Source organism: Marmota monax, unplaced genomic scaffold (assembly GCF_021218885.2).
Source record: "Marmota monax isolate L192 unplaced genomic scaffold, Marmota_monax_Labrador192_F-V1.1 WCK01_AAM20220418_F8-fsc00146, whole genome shotgun sequence".
In the NCBI taxonomy this organism is placed as follows: domain Eukaryota; kingdom Metazoa; phylum Chordata; class Mammalia; order Rodentia; family Sciuridae; genus Marmota; species Marmota monax.
The window spans coordinates 3,725,343-3,750,547 of NW_026694096.1; the positions used below are offsets into that span (position 1 = coordinate 3,725,343).

General features: G+C 34.9%; 1 protein-coding gene across 8 annotated transcripts in view; it reads right to left on the reverse strand.

Moving 5' to 3' along the window:
• Positions 1-1,852: 1,852 nt before the first annotated feature.
• Positions 1,853-25,205, reverse strand: part of Nav3 (neuron navigator 3) — an 802,778-nt gene continuing 779,425 nt past the window's right edge. For all 8 annotated transcript variants that reach the window (XM_046465096.2, XM_058585776.1, XM_046465095.2 and 5 more), the window contains 8 exons: positions 24,941-25,109; positions 23,266-23,501; positions 15,885-16,039; positions 14,796-14,867; positions 13,957-14,153; positions 12,921-13,039; positions 9,002-9,205; positions 1,853-4,488 (listed from right to left, as the gene is read on the reverse strand). In XM_046465096.2, coding sequence (XP_046321052.1) covers positions 4,369-4,488; positions 9,002-9,205; positions 12,921-13,039; positions 13,957-14,153; positions 14,796-14,867; positions 15,885-16,039; positions 23,266-23,501; positions 24,941-25,109 — 1,272 coding nt within the window. In that variant the 3' untranslated portion in view covers positions 1,853-4,368. The remainder of the gene's footprint in view (positions 4,489-9,001; positions 9,206-12,920; positions 13,040-13,956; positions 14,154-14,795; positions 14,868-15,884; positions 16,040-23,265; positions 23,502-24,940; positions 25,110-25,205) is intronic.

Here is a 25,205-nt window from a genome sequence, read left to right on the forward strand (position 1 = left end):
TCTGAAGCTTATTTTTAAAAACAAAATTCAAGAGAGATGAGGGAGATGACCACATTTACATTTTGTAAAGATCAGTCTTTTTATAGTAGTACTACCAATAGAAATTGAGATATAAGGTAAAGACAGACCTAAGCAACATATTTAATTTCAAAATGTCTTGTTGCCTTATCAAAACAGTGAAACAAATCAGGTAAATTCATTTTAACACTACAGTTAATATATCTCAATACTGTTATTGAGAATATTATCATTTTCAACATCTAATCAGTTACTCAGTTGATGAACTTCAACTCTTCTAGTAGAACAGTGAGGTCAAGTTTAGAATTTCCAATAGAGGGGGGCTGGGGTTACAGCTCAGTGGTAGAGCGCTTGCCTCGCATATGTGAGGTACTAGGTTCGATCCTTAGCACCACATCAAAATAAATAAAAGTAAAGATATTGTGTCCATTTAAAAAAATCTAAAAAAAAAAGTTCCAATAAAGGAAAGGTTTATTTATTTTTATTTTACAGTTTTATGGAAAATAAACAACTTGAGAACTTTCATTTTCCTCTAAGATTCTACTTTAGAATGTTACACCTTAATTTCTATAAACATGGATGACTTCCTGGGTAATAATACATACTTACCCTGATAATGTGTGAACTCCATGTGAAGAGATCTTCTAATGATTACTGATCCAAATAATTTTCACTAAATTAAGAAATATTAAGTTCAGTTACATAACATTTCACCTATTAATCACTGCCCCCCAAAGCAAAAACGAAATAAAATACATTTGGAGCTTCTTGTTAAACATCTTCACTGATAAAAACATAGAACTAAACATTTTAAGGCAGCTTAATGTGGTTGTAAATCAGCTACAATTGATGAAAGGCTAGGCAATGTTCAAGGTATTTGCATGTAATTACCCATTTGATCCTCACTGTGATCTGTGAGAGGTGGGTACTATTATTACCATCTTTTCAGAGGTAAGACACTGAGGCACTGAGTTTGAGTAAATTATTCAAGGTCACAGAGAGAACAGTGCTGGGATTCACACTTATGTGCCCTTACATTGCATTTAGCAGAATGAAATTTAAATTTGTTTGTTTTCTTTTCAGGTACTACAGAATGAACACAGGGCCTTGTGCCAGGCAAGTTCTACCACTGAGTTACATCCCCAGCCCTAAATTTGGGATTGTTTATTTGAATGAGATGAATTGAAGAAACGTCCTGTATCTCTCAAACCGGGTGAAGGAACAAATATACTGATTATAAATCATTATGGATAAATGATCCATTTTAACTAATGCCTTTTTTCTGCTCTAAAACTATTTTAATTCAAAAATTATCTTGCTTGTACCATACAAACATACATTCCAATTGCTGGGGTTAAAGAAAATTACTTTGAAAGATATTATAGTGTTTTTTAAAAATTCTTTTTCATTTTTGAAATATACTCTTAAAAATAAGCAAAAATGCAAAGAATTAGTTTGCTTTAAAATCATCTTTAAAGCTAAATGATCAGAAGAAAATGGAATAAAAACAAAGAAACATTTAATAAGTTGATTTAACTTAGCAAATATCAACATTTTATTTTATATTAATTCTTATTTTATCATCAGGCATATAGGAAGTCTATTAAGAACTTTCTAAAAATATTCATTGAATAAATAACTTTCATTTTGACAGATATACCTATTGTGTTTATTTCTTTACTTAAAAAGTTTTGGGCTTTGATGTATGTAGAATATAAATTCACACGCATCCCTAATGTTAACAGTGAACGTGAATTGTTCAAGCAACATTTTAAAGCTCGACACTTCCTTGTGCATAATTACCCAATTTTTCTGCATACATAGACACCACACCTTGTTGTCAATAAATAATTCCACTTTAATGGCAAAGTAATAATTTAGACAGATACAGGGTGCACATTTGCAAAAAAATATATGCAAGCTGGTTTACAAGCTAGAGGAACAATAAACCAATAGAAAATACGTCATCCAGTTAAGTCCATTGACACCAAGTACTTATTGTTGGGGCTTTACAAAGACTACAAAACTTTTCAGATGATTTATTTCACTGTTTCTGCCTATTTACATGATATGTTACATCAAAATGTACAAAATATAAAATGTATACAGACAAATGTTTCACAAACTAGTTTAAGTTGTAAACTAGGTGGACCTACTGGCATGTATTGCAGGAATTTCTGTTTATGCTCATGTTTGGACTGTGTTTCTCAAAATGGCAGGGAAAGATTAGCAATTTTCTTAGATCACATATTATACAAGGGCAACTAGTCACTCATCCAGCTACATAAATTGATGGTGCACAACAGATTTGATCCATGTTTGAGGCTTCAAAGTCAGGGTGACAATTCTATGTGCATAAATTCAGCTCCAATTCCCTCAGGGCAATAGCACCATGTAAGGACCTATGCACTTAGAAACACTCTGAAAGCGGCACTGATGTCTTGGGTTGATGTTATTGTTCTGTAGCAACTGACCCATGGGTGGTCACAGAGGATAGCACCAATTACACGTCCTAAAGGTCACACTTTTTCACACTCACAGAACTAGTCTATGCCATGGCCTAGCCCTTGGGTTTCATAAACCTAACACCTGTCCTCTGTGTGTGATGGTAACTTCTCCAATGACTGATCAGTTTTCATGCACTCTCTTTAAAGCCTGCCACAACAGATGTACTCTCAGACAGTTTTATTTATCCAAAAATGTATTGGCTTCATGTACAGTTTTGAAGCATGCTCACTCTAGCACTGATAGCTCCTGCATAGTCATACCAACTGTAAACACAGGACAAACACACCAGATAATAACAGCTTTGAGGGTTTGCATTCTGTATTTGTTTGCAACGTACAGGAAATCTCAGCAAGTGAAACACCTCTTAACACCAACGGGATAAAATACAATTTTGTTTGTTTGATTTGATTTGTGCAAGTTTGAAAAATTATTATTTACAATACCTACCCAGTAGACTGTGCAAATCTAACCTTCTTTTACAGTATCAACGCTTCCTCTTCCACAGTGACTTTACTGCTTCAGTGTTCTTTAATGCTGAATTTCTCATGTACAACAATAGCAATCAAAACAACATGCGTCAAAACTAATTTTAAAAAAATATATAAGAAAGAATAGGGAAGGAAAGCCAAATAGTTGTGCTCATGCTGCATCTAGTGCTTCCAGCTCTGCTGGATACGAATTCAAAATCTCCCACCTTCTGAAACTCTTTCACTTAGAACTGGATGGAATTTAGCCACGTCTCTGCTTTTCTGTGACGGTCAAAGAGGGTTCCTGGGTTACTCGAATACTTTGAGGATAGGCAAAGCAATCTATTCATGAGATAAAAATACTGATCTTTCTCCTATCCATTTCTTCAAAACAAAACAAAGCAAAACAAAAAAAAATGATATATAGAGATGAAGCTACTGTGATAACTGGTGTTCTTGGTTGTAAATGAAAAGACAGTGGAAATTACCAATGGTTTAGGATTTAAACCAACTGTTAACTAACCTGTTGTAGAAATCTGTTTTAAGGCAGTGAGACAGCACCATAGGAAATGTTCCTTCTTTCACTGAAAAGGCTCAAACAAATAAAGCCCTAAGAAAGCCTTTTGTCAGTGTTGACTAATAATTGGTATAAAACTCTTGTTAAGGGAGTGGGCAGGTGGTTTAAAAAGACCACGGTGGTAAAAACAACCTTATAAAACCTGGGACTCATACACTAAAAAGTGGGTGGCGCACGTCATGAGACCATGGCAGTTAGAATTGAGTTGGCACTTCTCCAGTTTGCCACAGTAGTGTTTTTTTCTGGTGGTTGCACAATTCCGCTTGTGCTTATGGAGGACTGGCCTCTTGGATTCATTCTGGAATGGGGTGAGCGCACAACACAAACACTACTGGAGCCCTGTGACCAGCACCATGTGGCACAGAGGAGGTTGGACGGATCAGAAGAATGGACCCTGCCTGGGGAGAACAGCCCCTCAGAGGAAACAGAAGGAAGGGACAAAAAAAGGTCTGCATTGTAAACTTTTAAAGAGGAAGAAACTAAAGTCCAGTTTGGCTATCCCATGTGCAATCTCTTCAGTTGCCCTGTCATTAGGGTCCTTTCCAGTTGAGTAATGGAGCCTTCTCTTACTCCATGGATATAAAAAATGCCTAGAAATAAAATAAAGTTAAGCTCCCATTTCAATTTAGCATCTTGGCGGTTCCGACTTAGTTCTGCTGCCTCCTTGAAGACCACGACTCTGGGTCAGGGCCCCTGACAGGGTGCTTTTATACTGGCAGTGGTTTAGTGAAAATACCTTTCTTTTAAAACACTTTTTTTTTTTAAAGCATCATCTTTTCCCCTAACTCTGTCCACCCTCTAAAGGGTGGATTCAAGAGAAGAATCCAAAACGTCTTCATGGTGGCTGGTGCTACCGCTGTCACAGCTTTGTGTGCCTGAGTAATTGGCTGCTTCTTGGAGTTTCATTAGCATATTCATCTGAAGAAAGAAAAAGAGACATCGATGGAGGCAATGATACATTGAATCAGCTGGCCCCAGAACAAAGGAGGAGGCTCCAAGCCACCCCAAAGGTCCCCAGCATCCCAACCAAGCCAAATGGGAAAATAGTTCCACATTGTCACTCCTTGCCCCAGCTCCTAGGCTGTTTCCCCCAAACATATGACTACCACACCAAACCATAAGGACAAAACAGGGCTGGGAGATAACTCTTTTATTTGGGGCTGTGAATGAATATTGCTCCAGTGGGGAGACTGGAGAGGAAGCTATATCACAGCTGGACATCTGGGTTGGTTGCTGGAGACTCCGCCAAGCTTCCCAGCTTTTTGGCTGGGACAAGCAGAAAGCACTGAATGGCAACAGAGAGTCGTGAATGTTCATACACACAGACGCACGCCCAGCCGTGCACTCGGTTCCCGGGGGGAAAGGAGGGGATGGAGTGGAATGAAGCCAGCTGCTGCGCACAAGCACACCATCTGCTGTTTAGGAGCTGACCTCGAGAGGAGGTGACGGAATGAAGCGGACCATGAGCATTTGAAGACGGAGAAGGAAAAAAATCACTGTCAAGTTTTTGTTGTCATTGAATTTCTGGCTGAAATATGATTGATATATCACTGAAAACAAAAACCACCTTCTGGAACAATAGCGGCTGTCTCAAGTTTCCCAGCCTTATAGGAGAATGGTAATGTTTGTTCTAGCAAAAGGACATATGCCTGAAAGCACCTGGGGGGAATGGCAGCTATTCCGTGTATTACAAAATAAAAGGAAGTCACATTGCTTGCCTTTTGATAGATCTGCTGCTCTACCATTAGAGATAGAAGCGGAAAAAATTTTTTTTTTGTTCAAAAGCAAATTTTGGATAAATAGATGGTATGATGATTTTAGAAAGCACAGAAAAATCAACACGTATCTTAATGAGAATAATGGACATGTTTCTTATCATGGTTTTTTTATACATCAACTTTATATTGCTTAATGCACACTAGTTATCTTCTTTTATATAGTAATTGTAGGTGTTCTTTTTCTTCTAACTGAAAAGAATAGAAAGGAAAAATCTCAAACAGGATCCTTGGTCATAAGATGGGCTATGCATATTTGTATGTTCAGCATAAACTGTGTGTTCAATAAATACTTGTGAAATGAATGATAAACTGGGTATAATCACCAATTTCTGCAAGAATGTCCTTCTGACAAAAGAGGTTACAGTTACTGAATATTTTAAAGTCATCCTTAATAGTCTCAGGACAATACTTTTTGACCTCAATTCAGTCTTTTGGTCTGACTCTCTGAATGCACTAAGTCACCTACATGAGGATTAAAAATAAAGGTAGATGTGATAACCTTTTAAATCTGGCAAGCCAAAAAGTCAAATCAATCTCTCTGTCTCTCTCTTCCTCTCATTCTCCCCACCCCACCCCCCTACATTCATGCACATTCATATGCCCTCCCCGTGGTCTTTTGTCTGCCTCCTTAGTAGCTGGCTGTATGTTTAAGCATTTGGGAAACTGATGTGTATAACAGAACTGTGTTTGGAGCACCCTCCTGATTTACTAGGAGTAGAAATGGTAAAGGAATCTGTTAAGAGGGATAGGATTCTATTGCAGCCAAAAATGTTTGGAACTATTTAAATGCTAAATGTTGTTAAGGTTTTGCAGTGTAATAATAGTATAATTAACATCTTAAGTTTTGAAAATGTTGCCATGCAGTAAATATGTTCCATTAGCGTAAGATCCAAGCTCAGATTCCTAATAAATATATACAATGAGATTTGCTTTGCCTCCTCGTAGTATTGCTTTGTTCACTGATATCCAAGGAGATTACAAAAGGAAGGTAAACTTATGGGTGATTCAATTATGACAGGTCATAATCCTCTGTGAAAGTGGTCTCCTTTGGTTTTCTTCTGCTGCTCCCCTGTGTCCACAGTCATAATATAATGTCCATCATTTCTAACACCTTGGTCAGTTCCTAGGTGTTCCTAGCAGAACTATTAGTTCCCAGCCTTTGTCCCTCTCCTTCAGTCCATTCTCTGCTTTGTTAGCAAAGTGATTTTTAGAAACTGCACATCTAACTAGATAAGTCACTATTCAAAAACCTTTAGAGACTCTCCGTTGTCTGTGTGATAAAGTTTGACTCCATGCAAAGATGCACAGGCTTAACATGATCCAGCAATTATTTACTTCTGTAGTTTTAATTCCTCTGACCAACTCCAACATAACTCCCCAAATTCATAATTTTTATTATACTATAATTTTTCATGTGCTGTTTCTTCAATTTTGGATGTTCTTCATCCAACCATATGATAAACTCCTATTCATCCCTCAAGGACCAGATAAAGCATTTCTTCCATGAAACTTTCTCCTAATTATTTTCTCGATAGACTCATAACTTTTCCTACAAAGTCCATCATTATTTTACTGTAATTTATGTAGGCAAACATCTTGCTCCACTATTATATTGTAAACCTCGTAAAATCAGAAATGATAACTTACCTAATGATCACTGAATCTTGGCACTAGGTACATGTTTATTAAATTTCAGCTTTTTGATGATGAATGCCCACCATATTTTTAAAATAAGGTGAAATGTGTCCCAAAACTTGTATTCTTGTTCAGATTTAAAGCCAGACTTCTGATATTAAATAGTAAATTTTCCCTAAGGTGTTTGTTTATTTATTTTTGGCAGTGATGGCAGTAGTGCCCAGGGCCTCACACATGCTAGGCACTGAGCTAAATCTCTACCCTTCCTAGGATTTCTGATATAGACTCATTTGCAAATATAGTTTTCCTTATGTCAGTAATTATAGAAATATACAAAAATGAAGGCAGGTAGAGAATATTTATTTTCCTATCAGGATGTCTGACCTTAAGATTTATTTTTAGATGATATCTTTGGCCATTTAGTATGCAAGATATCATAATCTCTTCTTTCTTTAGATTTTTGTTAAAGTAGCAGATAAGACACCTGAATTTTTTTTTTTTTTTGCTCCAATTATCCTGTCAGGATAGGAAACCCTGGCTCTCTTTCCTGCATTAGAAGACAAGGAAAAAGAATGCTTAAAAAGGTTAGCCCTAGGACTGGGGGATTGGGAAGCTGAGGTCATTTCCAGAGCATTCCACAATCTATAGACTAACAGTGAAAACAAAGCTTATATATAAATATTGCTCCTTATCTAAAACAGACATACTATAACAAAATTACACAGATTAGATAGGAATTACTAAACATTCAGATTAAATAATCCATACTTGTATGTTAAAATTTACACTTTACTAAATTTTATCCATTCTATCAGCAATTATTTAGTATATGATAATCATTATGCTGGATTTAAACCAATTCCACTACCACTGTTGATTCTAGGTACCATGTTATAAAAATGTGAGTCTTGGCCTTCATGAATTAGGCTAGATCATTTATCTTACACATAGGAACTCTGGACTCTAAACATGTCTTTGTGCATATTTCAGAGATTTTATAGAACTCTTGAAATAGTTTGCAAAATTTTCTGTGTGGGTATATCTTGAAAGTTTATTGGATGTTCTACATGTAACTCCCAAAATGTTAAGAAGGATCAGCTGAGATGATGATGATGTTCACATATTGGGTTACTGGTATAAGATCATTCCTCAAAATTTTAAGTCATTTTATGTCCTTGGATAGAGTCATAAGTTCTGATTTTCAATTATTTTCTTTTAAGTAAAATATTAGCCTTATTTCAATATCTTCTTTCTGTATTGGTTGTACAAATCCAATGATCCCTTGAATCATAGAATGATAAGCTAATAAACACAGAATGATAAGCTAATCACCTTTGATACTAACATACAGAAAGTAATTTATAAAAATAAAAATAGATGCAGAAAAATCAGCATCTATTCCTAAAAATACTGTCTATTTAATAATTTTCTGAATATTCATACTTTGGAGTTCTATAGGCTTATTCAAATTATTCTAATATTTTAAAAACTAAAACCATATACGTTGCAAATTGAGCAAAGCAAGAAGTATAACTTCCCTTTGATTTCCCCGCCAGTTTATCCTTCCCTATTATAGTGAACAGAAGACCAATTCTGAATTTAATCAGGCTGGTTGATACATGTAAAATATACTTTAGTATACATTAGATCATAATCTTTGGTTTTCTCATTTAAGTACAAAATTCAGTTTTCTTCTAAAGGCTTAGTGAACTGAGTTATGTTACTTAAAATTTATTTATTTGTTAACACAATGCAAAATAAGAGAGATATTGTAGTCATGAAGTTCAAACTGGTTTCAGAATTTCTTGACTGTTTTTAGCATACAGTTTTAGATTTCTTTGTATGAATTTCATCCAACTAAAGCAGGCTAAAGGTAACAACTAAAACTGAGTACCAATATCAAGGCAGTCCCCAATATTACTGAAGATAACCCATGTCTGTGATGCAGATGACTAAATGCTAATAAGCACACAACAATGTCAGGATTCTATAGCAAGAATCAACCATCAGTTTCTCACCAGGGGGTCCCCCTCAGTGTCTGTCTGTGGAATGTGCTTTGAGGTTGTGGCTTCCTTAGCAGAGGTGCAGCCCTCATATCCAACATCTTCTGGTCGCAACTGAAGTAATGCTGGTCCTTCCTGAGGCAGAGAGGCTGAGCTCCATGGGTATGTGTCAAGCACCCACTTTAAGGGATCTTCCCAGGGTGCACGCTTCCCATACATCTGAAAGTTAACCACAGAGTTGGTGCATATAAAGTTAATTTCTACTAAGTAAAAATCCTGACTCCTTATCAAGTGTTTCTTTTGCACTTTTGAGTTCTTATGGGACTTAGGGAATGAAGACATCTGAATATAGTTTTCTAGATTGTTCTACATAGCTCACTTAAAAGTTGAAGGATGGACAAAATGAAACTGAACATCTGGCCACATAATCAGTATTTGAGGGATAATATGAGGAAGGCTTTTTATTAATACATGTAGACATTACTGCCCACATTTGTCTTTATTAGTTTTACAAACCATGATAAAACTCAATGAGAACAACTAAAAGCTCCAGTTTGGGAGGATTTAAAAAACCGAATTTTTATAATTAAAAGAGTCTGCTACTGAAGTACACTTTAGATCAAAAGAAAAAAAGACTTTTTCTCTAATTCATTCAAACTTTGAGATCAAGAATCCATTCTCTGATGGTAATTGCCTTCCTCTAATAGTTCCAAGACTTCCTGTAAAAACTCTTTTTAAATGTTTATGTAAAAGATGACTAGGAAAAGAGGAGGAAAAATAGGAAACTAAAGTTTCAAGAATTTATATGGAGGCAATGAGCCCAATAAGAAAAAGATGACCCAGCATAGCTAAAGTACTGGCTGTGGAGTAAAGAGAGAAAAATGAATCCAAGAGGTATTAAACATTTTTAATCTGGAAACAATTGAAAAAAAAAAAACAAAAACGAAACACTATGAAGACAGAGGGTGATGAGAAAAAAAAAGCACAAGGCCATAAGGGACCCGGAAAGAACAGTTAAAATTGAGAGAAAGAGGTGGTGATGTTGTTCCTCTCTTAGCCTACGTCACTATGGACGACCCTGGTTACCAGGTATGTATTCAATCTCACAGGACATATAGTGATGACTCGTCCTCTGCATAGTTTGTTGTGGTTGGAAAAAAAGTGACATGTGGCTACGGCAATGAAAAGTCTATGCATTGCTTTTGAAACTTCCTGAAGAAGTTATGTAAGCATTTTCAGGCTAACCTAAAAAAAGAAAAAGAAGAGAGAAATAGAGAAAGGGAAGTCTAGTTCCTGACATCTGTGCACTTCCTTAGGAGATGATGGCAGAGGTAGCATTTTGAATCTTTTTAAAAATAGTTCTCTTGTTTTAGAACAGAAGGTTTCCTCTCTGCCGAAAACCTGCTTTATAAAGGAAGTAAAATATAGCTTGCTAGACAAGTTGAAGTAATTGAAGGAAAATGTATAGTTCTTGGAAAGTTTATGTTAAAAGAAAGAAGAATTTGAGTCTAGAATCAACCTTAAAAAGAACATGAGAATCTAGAAGCAACCAATGCCAGTCTGTTAAGGAAGCATCCAGGACAGCCAAGTTGGAGGTGACAATAAAAAGCTAAACCGGCCCAACTCTGTATTCTGGAGTGAGATCAATATTATAGAAAAAGGATGAAAAGAAATCTAAACATTCAGAATAAGATGAACTGACTGCTAACATTTCAAGAAAGAGTCATCAGAATAAAAATCAAATCCATTGCTTCACTAGCATACTTTCCAAGTAGACCATGTGGCACAGAGCACTTCCCAGATGGTTCCTCACCAAAGCATTAGCCTTCATCTGAAAAGAGATGGTTTGATTTCTCTCAACTCAGAATGTCATCTTGGCTACCAGGCTTCATTGCTTCTTTTCACCTCTTCTTCCTGTTCAAGGTGCTGTGTTGCCATGGATCCAAGAGAACTGTCCATGGCATGTAAGACTCTTTGTTTACTGCTCACCCCCTGGGTTCAAGGATGGGGATCCTAGGGAGGCCTTCTGCCAGGGGACTTTTCTGGCCAGCTAGCCTTCAAAAGCAACAAATGCCTACCCACTAATAGGCTTTCCTTTTGTTCCTATTCCACATTGTTCTTTTCTTCCTGTTCTCTAGTCTATCCCAACTCTTACTTCACCTCATGGTTGATTCAGCTTTCACACTAACCTCCTCCTGAATACCTACAACCATAGCAAGAGACTTGAGACAGATTCATTCCTCCTCAAAATAACTGTCAAGTATTTATCTCAATTTAATTTGGAAAATTGCTATTACTTAAATGATTATAGTTTTGCTGAAATACAAGCTTTATATAACTCTCAGGATAAAGTTTTCCAAACAATATTGATTAAAAAACAAAAAACAAAAAAAACCTCTTGCAGCTTTCAAAAGGAAGCTAAGGATTTTTTAGGTATAATTGTTCTGGGTTTAAGAAAAGATTCCTTTTCTTCCTATTAGCAAGCAAATATAAAATAGAATTTTATATATAAAGATTTAGATGAGATCTTAATATTGAAACTGAGTCTCAAGGACAAATAATTCATTTGGTTATTAATTTAAAAATATGATTTCTATATTGCAAATAGATTCTCATAAAATTATTTTTGCATAAATTATCAAAATTGAGCGACCTGAATTATATCTTTGACAGCATAATAGTTTTAGGAGAAATATGATCTGTTATATTTGAAAAATCAAAACCATTGGCATCATCTCTTATTTTATTGGAACTACTTACTGGGACTAGATTCATTCATACCCCTCAAAATAAGAAACTGGATTATTTAAATCTGGAGTTAAAAACAATCAATAGAATTGTTAGCATCCTAACTTCATCTAAGGATTCAGAACATCTTCATAATGTTTACCATGTTCACCAGAATTACATGGTAGTTCTAAGTACTGCTACATCAATCTACTAGAAGAGAGAAAAATAGTGACAGGAAATGAAAGAATAAAAAATACAGGACCAATTTTTTTAGATAGTAGAGACTTAACAAGTATTACAGATGACAGGTTTTTGAAAATATGAACTACATCTTAATTCTAGTAGCAGTTGGTTGTGAAAACCAGAAATAAAAATGTCCAAGCAAAAACTGACTAAATCCTGGCTGAGTTATTGAAAAGGAGATTGGATTCCTGCACAGTAAGTTGGATGATTATGTAATATAAATCTTAAAAGAGTTTTTAATTCTCCAATTTCATGAAATTTCAAATCCATTTTAAGGAAATAGCGAGACTGATGGAAAAAGGATAACTTTTTGATTTGTTTCGTTCTGAAGAAACAGGATTTTCTTATTATTGACCTATGTTTGCCTTTTAGATAAGCTTAAACAGAAGGAGAGGTTGTAGGGCCTCATGACACAGGGCAGATAAGAGGAACAGCAGAGATGCTGCTAAAACTACCTGTTGTGGATTAAAGAAAAGAAAAGAAAAAAAAAAGGCCAACTAACTTTCTTGGAATTTAGAGCACTCCCTTAATAATAGTAAAGGCTATTACAAGTCATATTGAAGGACTTCAATTAATGAAGAATTCTAACACACAAGCAAAAACTACTTGCTGCAAATTGTGATAAGCATATAAATGGTCAAGGCTCAGGCGAAAAAAACATGCCTGTGTCATAGAAAATAGAACTACAATAACGTGGCATTCTAATAAGAACAATCTAAATATCCCCTGCAACTAATTTGGCCTTGAAAATGTAGTTGCTGAAAGAAATGTATTTATTCTCTCTTACATCTTTGTTGTCATAAAAAAGTACTGCATGCTCATTGCTCTTTTCTTGCTCTATCTGTATTACATGCTTTTAGTTTTCTGCATAAATACAGAAATTAATACTTTTTTGCTATTAAAAGAATAACTTTTCTTTTTGCTTTGCTTTTTAGATAGCAATGCAAAATGAATACTATACCTGAAGACCTTCTCTCACTGCCTCCAGAATATAAGGTACCAAAGAATAGTTCCAAAGATCCATGAACCACACTCTAGAACCTTCTACATCCATGGGGCAAGGAAGGAAAAGTCGGGGACCTGAGAAGACACAAATAACAAAATATGTTTGAGAAATATTATAAACACATATTTAGACACCATTTTGGGAGACTTAATTTTATTTCTTTCAGCATTCTTAGAGAATTATAATCTCACCAGCTTAATCATAACTGAAGCATGTTTACTGAAGATCCCATTTCCTGGCTATTCCTTTTAAAGTTTTATATTAAAATATTAATCTAAAGCACAATATGAGAGAGGAGAAAGGGTAAAGGTCACAATTTAGTCAACCTGTCCTATTTTACAAACAATGTAAAATTCAGCTGTGCTGAAATGAATTATTGAAGATAAAACGTGTCACTGTAGAATTTGGTCTGAGTATGGATACTCTGCTCCAAGCACAGAATTCTTCCTAATCTGTGCTTGTATCTGTAGTCAGAATGTTTTTATGATCTATAACAATGGGAAAGATATTTATGTACATGCAACTTAAGAGGTAACACAAAAATAAACTAGTTATAACTGTGAAAATAATTCAGCTTTTTCTTCATGAAAAATATAAAACACCTAAAGTATCTATAAAATATCTAAATTATTTTCAACTAAAATCTTCCCTCACATCTATCTTTGAGATGAGTTAATTTGTGTTTACATAGTGTATCCTAAACAGATATTATTTATTTTGAAAAGTTCTCTGATATTTACATATTAGTCTGTATCAAACTTCTTTGATTTCAATAATATTTTAGTAAGCTATAATTGTCAGACAAAACGAATCTAATTAGTGAAACAAAACTTGGAAGAAGACAAACTTTTAGAAAGCAAAAAATGAAGTTAAATCTTTGGAAGCTTGAAAAACATTGGCTTTGCTTGTTGTTTTCTACCATCCAATCTGGCCATCTTTACCAAGTACTCCTGGTTCCTGGAAAATGGCATATTATAATTTTGGAACTCACCAATGGTAACATCAGAAGAACTATGTGTTTCCAAAAAACTGTTCAGATGATGCCACGTCTTAGGAATCCAATCTATAATTTTGACTAAGTCATTATTGCGTATGTTCCTTTCAATTTCCATCTCTATCAGTTTCCTTCGAAGATATCTGCCTAAAAAGCCTTTCACTGGTTCTGTGTGGTTTGCACACAATACCCATCTGTGAAAAGAAAAATAAAGTGAGAAATTTTTATATAAATTAAATTTTAATCCCACAGTAACTCTAGTAATAATATTCCTATGTCAACTGAGGGCCACATTTTAATGATCCAAGGGGTTAGGAAGTCTATCAGCATTAGTTTTAATGCTGCAAATGCCACCAGCTAAAGAGAAGCTTGTGTGCCTCAGAAGTGAGTGGGCGTCTACATGCTGAGCCTTCTTTTGTAGGAGAATCAGGAATCCTGAAATAGGAACTCTCTTCACATTCCTCACACTTAGAGGAAAAGTGCTCTGCTCAGGCAGGGGAACACAGTGAGCAGGAAAAACATTTCTATTCTTCTCTCTTTTTAAAGAAACACTTCTGATTATAGAATGAGGATCACAAAATGTCTTTTTGAAAAAGTGTCAGAAGAAGTGAGAATTATTTTCACCTCACAGGTCACCACTGGCAGGATACGAAAAAGAACAAATGGAAGAAACAAACAAACCAACCACCAGAAACGAACAAAAAGAAACACCATGGGGCAGGGGTGGGGAGGAGTGGGGTGGTGGTGGGGACAACAACAGCAACAACAACCAAAAAAAAAAAAAAAAAAAACACCCAGAAACCAAGAAACAAAAACATCCTTTGACTAATCTTTACCTGAAATTGTGGTGCAGCTCTAGATTGGGTGATGAAGAAACTCCCTGATTCATTGTTCCAATAATATATGGACTAGGTAAAAATAAAGAATAGGAAATTCAGATGTGTTAGAGGTAAAAATGACTAATACATTAACATCGCCTGTGAAAGCTATTAAGATAAATATGGATTATTCCATTTTAACAGTAGGCTTTAAAAGGGTCATTTTGTAATGTTAGATTGGAAAATGACAAAGATTATTGGAATAGAAGTTACCATGGGGGTTCTAAGTATGGCATTAGGATGCAGGAGAAAGACCTTCTTTGAGTCTGAGTTTACTCATCTACAAAGTAAAGAGGCTATGGTCTTGTCCCACTCAAACATCTTATAACTCTTATGCTTGTATTCAAATTTATTACTTATTCCTATTTTAGTGTTTTATAGTTATTTAAAGATTCTACATAATATAAGAGGGTTTGTATTCTTCCCCCAACCCTTCTTTATGCTGATATAATTCTAACATTTTATCACTATCAGAGATTAATTAATTAGAACATCTGGTACCATTAAAATAGATGTCACGTATGCTGATTGTGTCATTAAATGTCCTTTCTTTAGAGATAAGGCTATAATAAACCTTAGTGGGTTTTCAGATCTTTTTATTCCCTACTCTAACCTTTCCTTTTGTTTTAAATAGTAAAAACATAATATAGGAGGGGGTCACATATGAATGAATTAAATTTACTTCAGGAGTTGAATTTAAACTTTGATACAAACTGAAAAGGAAACTGGAGCTTTAAAATCGCCTTCTAGTTATGAATTTCCCTGATTTGAACTATTCCATCATTGACATTGTCTCTCAGACTTTCAGCATGTCTGTAGAAGATAACATCATTAAGGAAGTAATAAAAGTGCTAGGACACAGTTATTGAATGAATAGATGTTCTAAGGAATACATGAATTCTTTGGTATACAGTAAAAATATATTAAATAGGGGTTCTCAAATTAATGGCATCCATTGTAGGTTTTAAAATTTTAAAAAAGGCACAAGAAAGCAAATAACATGACCATTTTTTATATATGATAATTCAAGATATTTTATAAACATACCATTTGCTATATTTACAGTTGAGGAAACCGTTGAAGATATCACTCAAAGAGCCCACATGATGAAGATTATCAAGAATTATTACAACTGGGAGCTCTACACCATTATTATCAGCACTGCACTGTTCAGCCAGGTTAGCTAGATATTGTTGCAATTCCTTTAAAACACAAATAAGGCAAATACATGCATGATAAATTTATACCAACGACAAGCAATTCATATTCTAGGAATAACACAATCTATCTTCCATCCATATATATATGTATATTTTTTCATTAAAAGTCATAGAGCAGTCTATGGCTATGAAAACATTCTATAAAGCAAAAACAAAACAAGCATTTAACAATGAGAAGATAAGATTTTTAAAGGAAAGACAGAAGAGGATAAGCAAAAAGAGTATCTGTAGCAAATACAAAACTCTAAATGAAGGCATATTTCTCAGTGATTTACATTCCAAAAGAAAAGTCAAAGAAAGTTCTAGATATGAACTCTCCTCCCTCCCTCCCTCCTTCCCTCCCTCCCTCCCTCCCTCCCTTCCTTCCTTCCTTCCTTCCTTCCTGCCTGCCTGCCTGCCTGCTGGGGATTGAGCCTAGGACCTTATGCATGCTAGGTAAGCACTCAACCAACTGAGCTATATCCCCAGCCTCCTAGATATGAACTCTTATGGTAAACCATAAATATAAAGACTTCATTCTTGCTTTTGATGTTTCAATGACTAAAATGGATTTAAACATAGTTATAACTTCATGTATACACTAAATCCAAAGTGGAACCTCCAAGCTTCTACCAGCATTTGTTTTTTTTAAAGAGAGAGAGAGAGAATTTAAAAAAAATATATTTATTTATTTAGTTTTTTAGTTTTTCGGCGGACACAACATCTTTGTTTGTATGTGGTGCTGAGGATCGAACCCAGGCCGCACGAATGCCCGGCAAGCGCGCTACCCCTTGGGCCACATCCCCAGCCCCTCTACCAGCATTTTTAACATTTCAATTTTGATTAATTTAGTTGGGCGTGCATCTAAAAGTACAGCCATAGGACTCTGATTAAAATGTGGATAATAGATTATTTGTGTAGACTCTTTGAGGAAACTGCTGCAATTTTAAAACAAAGACAACTCATTGTATTTCATAGGATCGTTTAATATTAGCACTTAGAATTTCTTGAGCTTCCTGATTCTTTTACAGGTACTAGTCCTAATAGCTTTTAATCTAAATATGATAACCAGTTCCATGATTGACCATTCTCACAGATGGGTAGGCCAGAAACATAATTAGTTTTCTTAGAATTATCCTAATCAGTAAGAGCATTTCCATAATATTTGCATATTTACAATGACATTTTCAATTTGAATAACTTGCTCAGGGTTAAAAAAACAATTCCAGAATCCCAATTTCTGGCAGCCAGGTAAATATAAGAACTACTCACTCTAAATGCTACTTTGTTCTGTCTGTAGACAACTTTAGGAACTATAAGTGAAAGGGACTTAAGGCATTTGGTAATATTAATTTGTTAATAAAATATTGAGTTCAAATATAAAATTTAAATATAAAATATTAAAGACTTTTATATTTAATTTATTAAATATCTAAGATACTGTTTTGTTGTGTCACAGAACAAAGATACCATAAAATAGAACAGAACCAGTCACATAAAATAAATGTTGCCAAAAATCAGAAATAAAGATAAAATTTGTTTAAAACTAGTAAAAAATCTGGAGGATTTAATTTACCTTAAAAAAGAAAATGAAATTTCTATCACTCATCTAGTTATCTTAAGTCATTAATTAGTTCATTTATAAAATGTTCTCTTTCTACTATGTTTATAAGTTTAGATCCTACTGCCTTCCTCCATGAGCTCTAAAAGGTATCATATTAGGCACTGAAATTTAAATATAAGAAAGCATTTCTTATAATATCAAGAGTGTCTTATGAAACTTGAGAAGTCAAGGGAAGAGATTTCACCTAGCTGGGAGCTTCAAGGACAGTTTTCTGAAGCACATAGTGGTAGAGCTTGGGGAGAAGGTAGGTACACATATGAACAATGAACTTACAAAAATATCATGCCTAACATTCTGTGAGAGGCTAAGGGAGGCCTGCAGGAGACAGAGGGAATAATTCCAACTGGGGGTTCTTAAGGGACTTCATAGAGAGGATGGGATTTGAGAAGAACCTTGAATAATGAGTAAAATTCCAACTGAAAAGCTTGCAGTTATTTGTTTTTTCAACACATCTTTATCAAGCACTTAGTAGGTCCCTGGTACTCTGGCACAGGGATTCAAAGGTAAAACATAATACCTGTGCTCCAGAAAGTTACAGCTGATAAGCAGAGAAGCAGGCCAACAAGTGAATCACAATACCATGCTAGTGAAATGCAGAGCCCTACAGGGAGATGTAAGAGAAATATGTGGCTAGCCTTCAGGTTCAATGACAGGAGGCAGTGGAGGAAAACTTCAAGAACAATTCAAAGTTGGAAAGTATGAGGGCATGATGTATTTTGCAAAACAGTCATGATTCTGTTGTTACAGGAGAATATACTATATGGTAGTAGTGTGTACAATGGAAGAAAAAACAAAGACTTTGGATCCACGTAGAGAAAGTCGGATTTGACTACATGAACAACTGTGAGCCACTGATATGTTTGTTTGCTTGTCTGTCGTCAGCAGGGGAGAGCAATTTATTAATCAAAGGAAACAGAAATGTGAAGGATATAATGACTAATTAGAAATGGAAAAAAATTCAAGAAGCTTATTACCTAGAATAGAAAGTTAGGCATGTACATATATAACTATAATTAACAGTCAAAAAACATACTACTTGCAAAGATCAAAGATTTTGTTTAGAGCACATAAAGATTAATCATAGCTTCTAAAAAAGAATTTCTGGTGGCAGTATTATTTGCTACTAACCCTTTATTTTTAGGATTAGGTAATATTTTGATGCTCAAAAACAGGAGAAGAGCATTCCAAATGGAGAAGAATAATCAAAAGCAGAAGCAGGTAAATATGATAATCATGTAGACAAGAATGAGTAGTACAAGGTTTGTGAAAGCAAATAAATTAGAAAGTAAATAAATTAGAAAGGAAAGTTTGCAATATTAAATAATAGTTAAGACCAGTGGAATTTTCCTGTTGGTGATGCAGAATCATTGAATACTCTGGGGAACTACATAAAATAGAATTGTAACTGAACAGTGTGGTAAGCATATTGTGAAGGAAGTAGACTAGACCAGAGAATACTGAAATCGTTGAAGCCAAGAGACTGTATGGTTCTGAATAGGGAACAGTGTGGTACTTTTGATCTAGTTCGGAAAGCAATGGGAAAACATTGGATGATTTTTAATTAATTATGAAAAGATATTCTGTTTTTTTATGATGTGAGTGGAGAAAGCCCACAAAAGAGTGAAAGGAAATTTTAGGGGAATAGTGAATGAAGCAGTTAGAAAACAAATGTAAAGTTCACATGATAGAGGGTGTTAGTTTTGGGAGGGAGGGTGGTTTTGGTTGAGATGATTGGAAAAGGATGCACTTCTAATGTTTCTTTCATAAGTGAAGTTATCCTTTATAAACATGTATATTCATTAGATGAATGAAAACATGTGTAAGCTCAAAGAGAATTTACAAACTTGGGAGAGTGTTCCATTCATGTCAACCACATAGATCAACACAAGTTGAAGCCATGGGAGCTGTCCAAAGGAGAACAGAATGAGAGAGAACTGAAATGTAGGGGAGTATTTCCATTTAGTGGTAGGTGAAGAAAGAGCAGTCAATGAGAGGCTGAGAAGAAACTTACCAGGAAAGTAGCAAAGAAATAAGGAGAAAATAATAACTCTGACATTAGAAGAATTTCTATAAAGGGGAGATAAACTATAGCAATATGCTATAATGAGAGAGAAAGAGAGAGAGAGAGAGGGGTGTGGGGAGAGGGAGAGTGTGTGTGCACAAATGGGGGACAGTTAGAATGAGAGAGAGAACAGAGGCTGTATTTGGTAATTAGGAAGTCGCTGGGTAAATTTGGATAAGCACAGCTATCACATTGTTATGTAGTTCTTTTTCCTCTTGAGAGTGGTAGTAGATCCCTTGGGATCTAATAACAGCTACAAACCAGGAAGATATACAGACATTCATAAAGAATTTTTTTTCATATTTCTTATGAGTATTTCACAGACCCCTTTGAAATTGTCCATGCTCCTCCCTCTGGCTTGATGGGGATGGAATCTTAGATCAAGGTACTGATGCATTAAGTTTCACATCCATATCTACTTAGGTAGAAGACAGCAGGTGTATCTACCAGGTGGATATGAACAATGAGATGAATCCTATATCTCTATCTTGAAAACACAGATAGAACGTTATAGTTACATAAACACTGTTGATCATTGCTTTCTCTGAATTTCACTCCAGACACACTAAAATTGAATCTGCCAAGTCCAACTTTCTGATCTTTTCCAACCTAACATTCCAGGTGGCTTCGGCTGGCCACATATTCTTCACTAAATCCATCTCTAGCTTTCTGGGCCTGCTATATCAAATGTCACAAAGTGTAATTGTTTATGTGCACTGCTCTCAATCAAAATATTCCAGCTGGCAGCTTGAGGGAGGGCTTGAAGTGTGGGAAGAGGAACAGAATGTAAAATGAAGAGGTACCAAAAACATGAAAAGATTTTTTTTATTTGATGGTTTATTGTTTGATTTTTTTTAAATCTGTAAGTGCTTTAGGGATGTATGTCTTCAGTGCTCTCCATGGCATAGCATAAAAAACATCAGAATTACACAGCTCCAATTTTTTTCCAGAGGATAGATTTATCATTTCATTCCTCATTAGCATCTTACTTTAGTCAATCCATACTCTTAGCAGCTATTCCTAGCACAAACTCAACTTGTCGTTCCCTCTTCTTTAATATCATCCTCACTTACACCAATCCTCGCCTCCCCAAAATAGTGTAGATTCTCTGTCAACTTGGAAAGGATTAACCAAAGTCTCTGGCAATGACTGCTTATCCAGCATTACTGACAGCTCGTTCATATCTAACAGCCATAAAGAAGCAATAAACATTTTTCAGTTGTATTTTGTGTTCTCCCAGTGATTAATGCCATCTGATTTTTCCCCATGGGTTTCTTCCTATTACTGTTTCCAAGCATCATTACTTCCATTCAAACACTCCTGGAAATGCTTTTCTCATTCCATTATTTTGCAAAAGCAAATATTGAACTGACCTAACAATGGCACAAATGATCTTTATTTTTAAAAAAGCAGAAAATGAGTGTTAGAAATAATCAAAAAATTTAAAAGGACACTCACATAACATTATTAATAATATCTCTCAGCACTAAATATTTTTTAATAAATTAAAATAAAAGGATATATATATGTATATACACAAGTATATGGATCTTGGGGAGAGGTATATTTCATAATTAATGAAAATTACTCATTTTATTTTAGTGCATCAAGTTATATAATAATGAAGCTCAAAATCAAGTTATTTAATTCACACCTTGATTTTAAGTTATCTCCACCTTTATCAAAGTGCCTTGGTTTTTTCTTATAAATCCATTTAACTTGTACTCTCTAACCAGTGTTTTTGTTTTGCTTTGTTGTTTATTTATTTATTTATTTTTCATTGAGGAATTTGTGAAGAGTTTTGGCATATCAACACTGAGAAAAACCAAAGAGAACACTGAGGATACCTAAGAGACTTCAATCATTTCATCTTTTTTTGCGGGAAAGAAAAAAAAATGTGTTGAAAGGCCTTTCTGTCAAGATACAAGGAGACAAAATAGCAGGAAGCATTAAACATGTTGGCTGAAGCAACCAACCAATTGTGCTCTTCCTACTTTAGCTCAGAGAAGAGTCAAGTATCCCATCTCTAGAGTTATGCTTCTATTGAGTTGAAACAACAATGAGTGGTTCAGCCACAATTTGAATAGTGCTGAGGTCCAAGGTAATATTCAGAATCTACAGGCTGTGTTGATTTAACTTTTAAGATATCCCATTGTATTTTATGTACATCATTGCTACTCTTGAAGAATATACACAAAACAATTTTTAACAAGGGAGAGTGTATGTTTGTGTGCATGTACATGTGTGGTATATATTTGTGCAAGAAATCTGAATTGGAATCCAAAGGCTATGATGAATAATTAATAGTTGCAGGTAAGCCTCATACTGTGCTCACCACTTGTGCGGTTCTGTATCTATCTCCATCTCACACACACACACACACACACACACACACATTCTCACTCACACACTCATTTAGTCCTTACTACAACCCTACTGTTTCCTCTATTTTGCAGATTAAAAAAAAACAAAGTGAAGGAACAAGGAAATTCAGTAATGGCCTTAAATCCTACAAGTGGCCTGTGTTCATGACTTAAACACTAAGCTATATATCTGGTTATTTCATGAATCCAACAGGTTTGTGAGTCATATTTATTTCTAAAATCTGCAGACCTGAGCTTTCTGAGAGACTAGGTCAGTTTAGATCATCAAAGCAGGTTATTTTTCAAAAAAGTAGTAAAACTCAGAGTCTTTGAGGTTCTCTCAAGGTATTGTTTATATCAGTTACGATTTCCCAAGAGAATCTTAGGCGGCATTGATTCAAACTCTAATAAATAAAACTAGTAAAGTTAACAAGTGTGAAGAACACGTTAGCCCTTCACTATTTATTTATTTATTTATCTGTTTATCTTTCTTAATTTATTTTAGTATTCTTTGTTTTTACTTAGCATGTGTAAAAGTACTGGCTATACTGTAGAGCTCCTCACATCTACATAATGGTCTAGAGTGTTCAGGCTGATGAGTATGGCATCTCAGACCACAGGTGATGGGGAGAATGGACCACTGCTTATTTTCCTAAGGTTCTCAAATACAGTTCCTTCAAGAATCTGACATAAGCAAACTGCTGCTCTCCCAGATTTTCTGCCTAACATATTCTACTTATTCCCAAATCCTCATTGCTGAAATACCCCATTTAATTCCAATTTATCAACTGATACTCAGACCAAGTATTGCCTTTTTGTAAAGCTCTGATTCTTCCAAGTAGAGTTATTTCTCCCTCTTGCACTGTACACAAACCTCTTTTCTACTATAACATTTCCTAAATGGATGTCTAAAAAATTTCAGGCAACAAGGGCTCTGCCATTTCATTCTGCACAATCCCAAGGCCTTGTGCAGTTCCTGATAACCGAATGTTATCGAAAATAGCAGTTTTGTTCAAGTTTATAAAGCAAAGCTTGTTCATCCACAAGATTATAGCTTTACTCAAAGAAATGGATATTTTTTTTCATGTACAATATGGAAGTCTCACACAACTGTAAAACTTGATTGTTTAAGACATTTGCAGATAAACAACAGCTATTCTCTTTGGATTCTGTGACTTACCTTACTTGACTTGTGATCCACATTAAAAGTGGCAATTGCATCCTCTGTTTTTTTCCTTCCAGATTTGGTTATTACATATTCAGCAAGTTTGTTTGCTAAATAGGTCTTTCCAGTACCACTGGGTCCTGAGAGTATAATTCTGTGATGCTCCATCAACAAGTTAAAGTACCTTTGGGTAATTGGTTTAGGAATCAGTGTATCAAAAACAAAACTGTCCAAACTGTTTTCTTCTACCCCTGAAGGAAGAAACAAAGAGAGTAATAACACGGTTTACTGTTTTGTATTAAAAAAATATGGTGTAGATCATCGGTAGAGATTTGTTAGCCATAGGAATGCAGTCCTTGTAAAATAATTATCTAGATATTTCTATCCCACAAACATATGTGGCCAATTTGAGACAAAGTGTATCAGTAAGAAGGCAGAGTCAATAGCCAAATGAAAACAAGCTGTTTCTTTTTGTTCAGGCTTCCCTCCACTGACTACTTCATGTTTTCTACTCATGTCTCCAGAGAGAAATGGAAGCATTAAAACTTTTCTCATAAAATCTTCCTTCCCTTTGAAAGCAATTAGTCTCATTAAGAATAAATGGGAAGTACACACACACACACACACACGTGTGTGTGTGTGTTCTTTGTTTTTCTCACTCTTTTGCTCTTCTCTTTATTACCTTCTATCTCTCATCCCAGCTGTACAAACACTTGAACAATTGAAGAATACAAATTGTAATGTTAGGCAAAGAATTAGGAAGGGCAACAACAGTATCTCCTTTTACTAACCCAATTACCTTAATCATAAAATCAAATATTAATAAATTCCTCTATTAACCTATAGTTTATAGAGATGCATTCTGATTCTTGAACATATACAAACAAAGAATTGTGGAGACAAGTATACATAATTAGTCACAACACCCAAAGCAAAGAAAACAGAATTTCTCATTACTGATTCTTAACTTGCATTCATTCCTTCTCTCTCTGTTTCTCTGTCTTTCTTCCTTTATATCAGGGACTGAAACCAGGGGCACTTCACCACTAAACTACATTCTTAGCCCTTTTTTTTTCTTATTTTGAGACAGCGTCTCACTAAGTTACTTAGGGCCTCTCTAAATTGCTGAAGCTGGCTTTAAATTTGTGATCCTCCTGACTCAGCCTCTGGAGTCTCTGGGATTATAAGATTGTGCTACTCACCAGACTTTTACTTGCATTCTATACCCCCAGTGTATAATTATTGAGTACACACGTTTATAAGTTTAAAATATGGAAATGAATATATTACTTTGGAACACACAATACTTTTTTTCCAGTTTTCCTCTGATAAAAAATGATAATGGAGAAAATCTAGAATTTTGAAATTCCTTAAATTACATTTCTTTTTTTGCAAGTTGGTGAATTTTCAGAATTGTATTCTTCTAAGTGTTACATCCCAGAACTCAAAAAAAAAAAAAAACCACAAAAACAAAAAACAAAAATTCTGTAGTCTTCAGTGATTTTAGTAAGGTTTTCATATTTAAAAAATCAACATGGACACTTTAAACTAGAACTATTCAAGTGTTATCGTAATTTGCAAACATAAAAACTTGAAGGAAGCCTAAAAAAAAAAAAAAAAGAAGAAGAAGAGAAGGATATTGGTAAAAAAAAAAAAAAGTTACAACTGTACTTTTCACTTTCATGATTACCTTTCAGGTTCACAGTGATGATGTTGTTATCACCAACAAGGTACCCACACGGCAGCAGTTCAGGCACTTCAAGGTTCTGGGATCTAATTAAGTCTCCTATACAGTAACTGGCAATGCAGTCAGAGCTCAGACCAAGGCTGGAGGATGTATCAATTCGAAGTACATATTCCTAAAACGGTACACATGGAAAAAGTCAGTCCAAACAGGTTTGACAAATCTGCAACTAATACAAAACAGGGATATAAAGCTAGTTGTCAGGAATTTT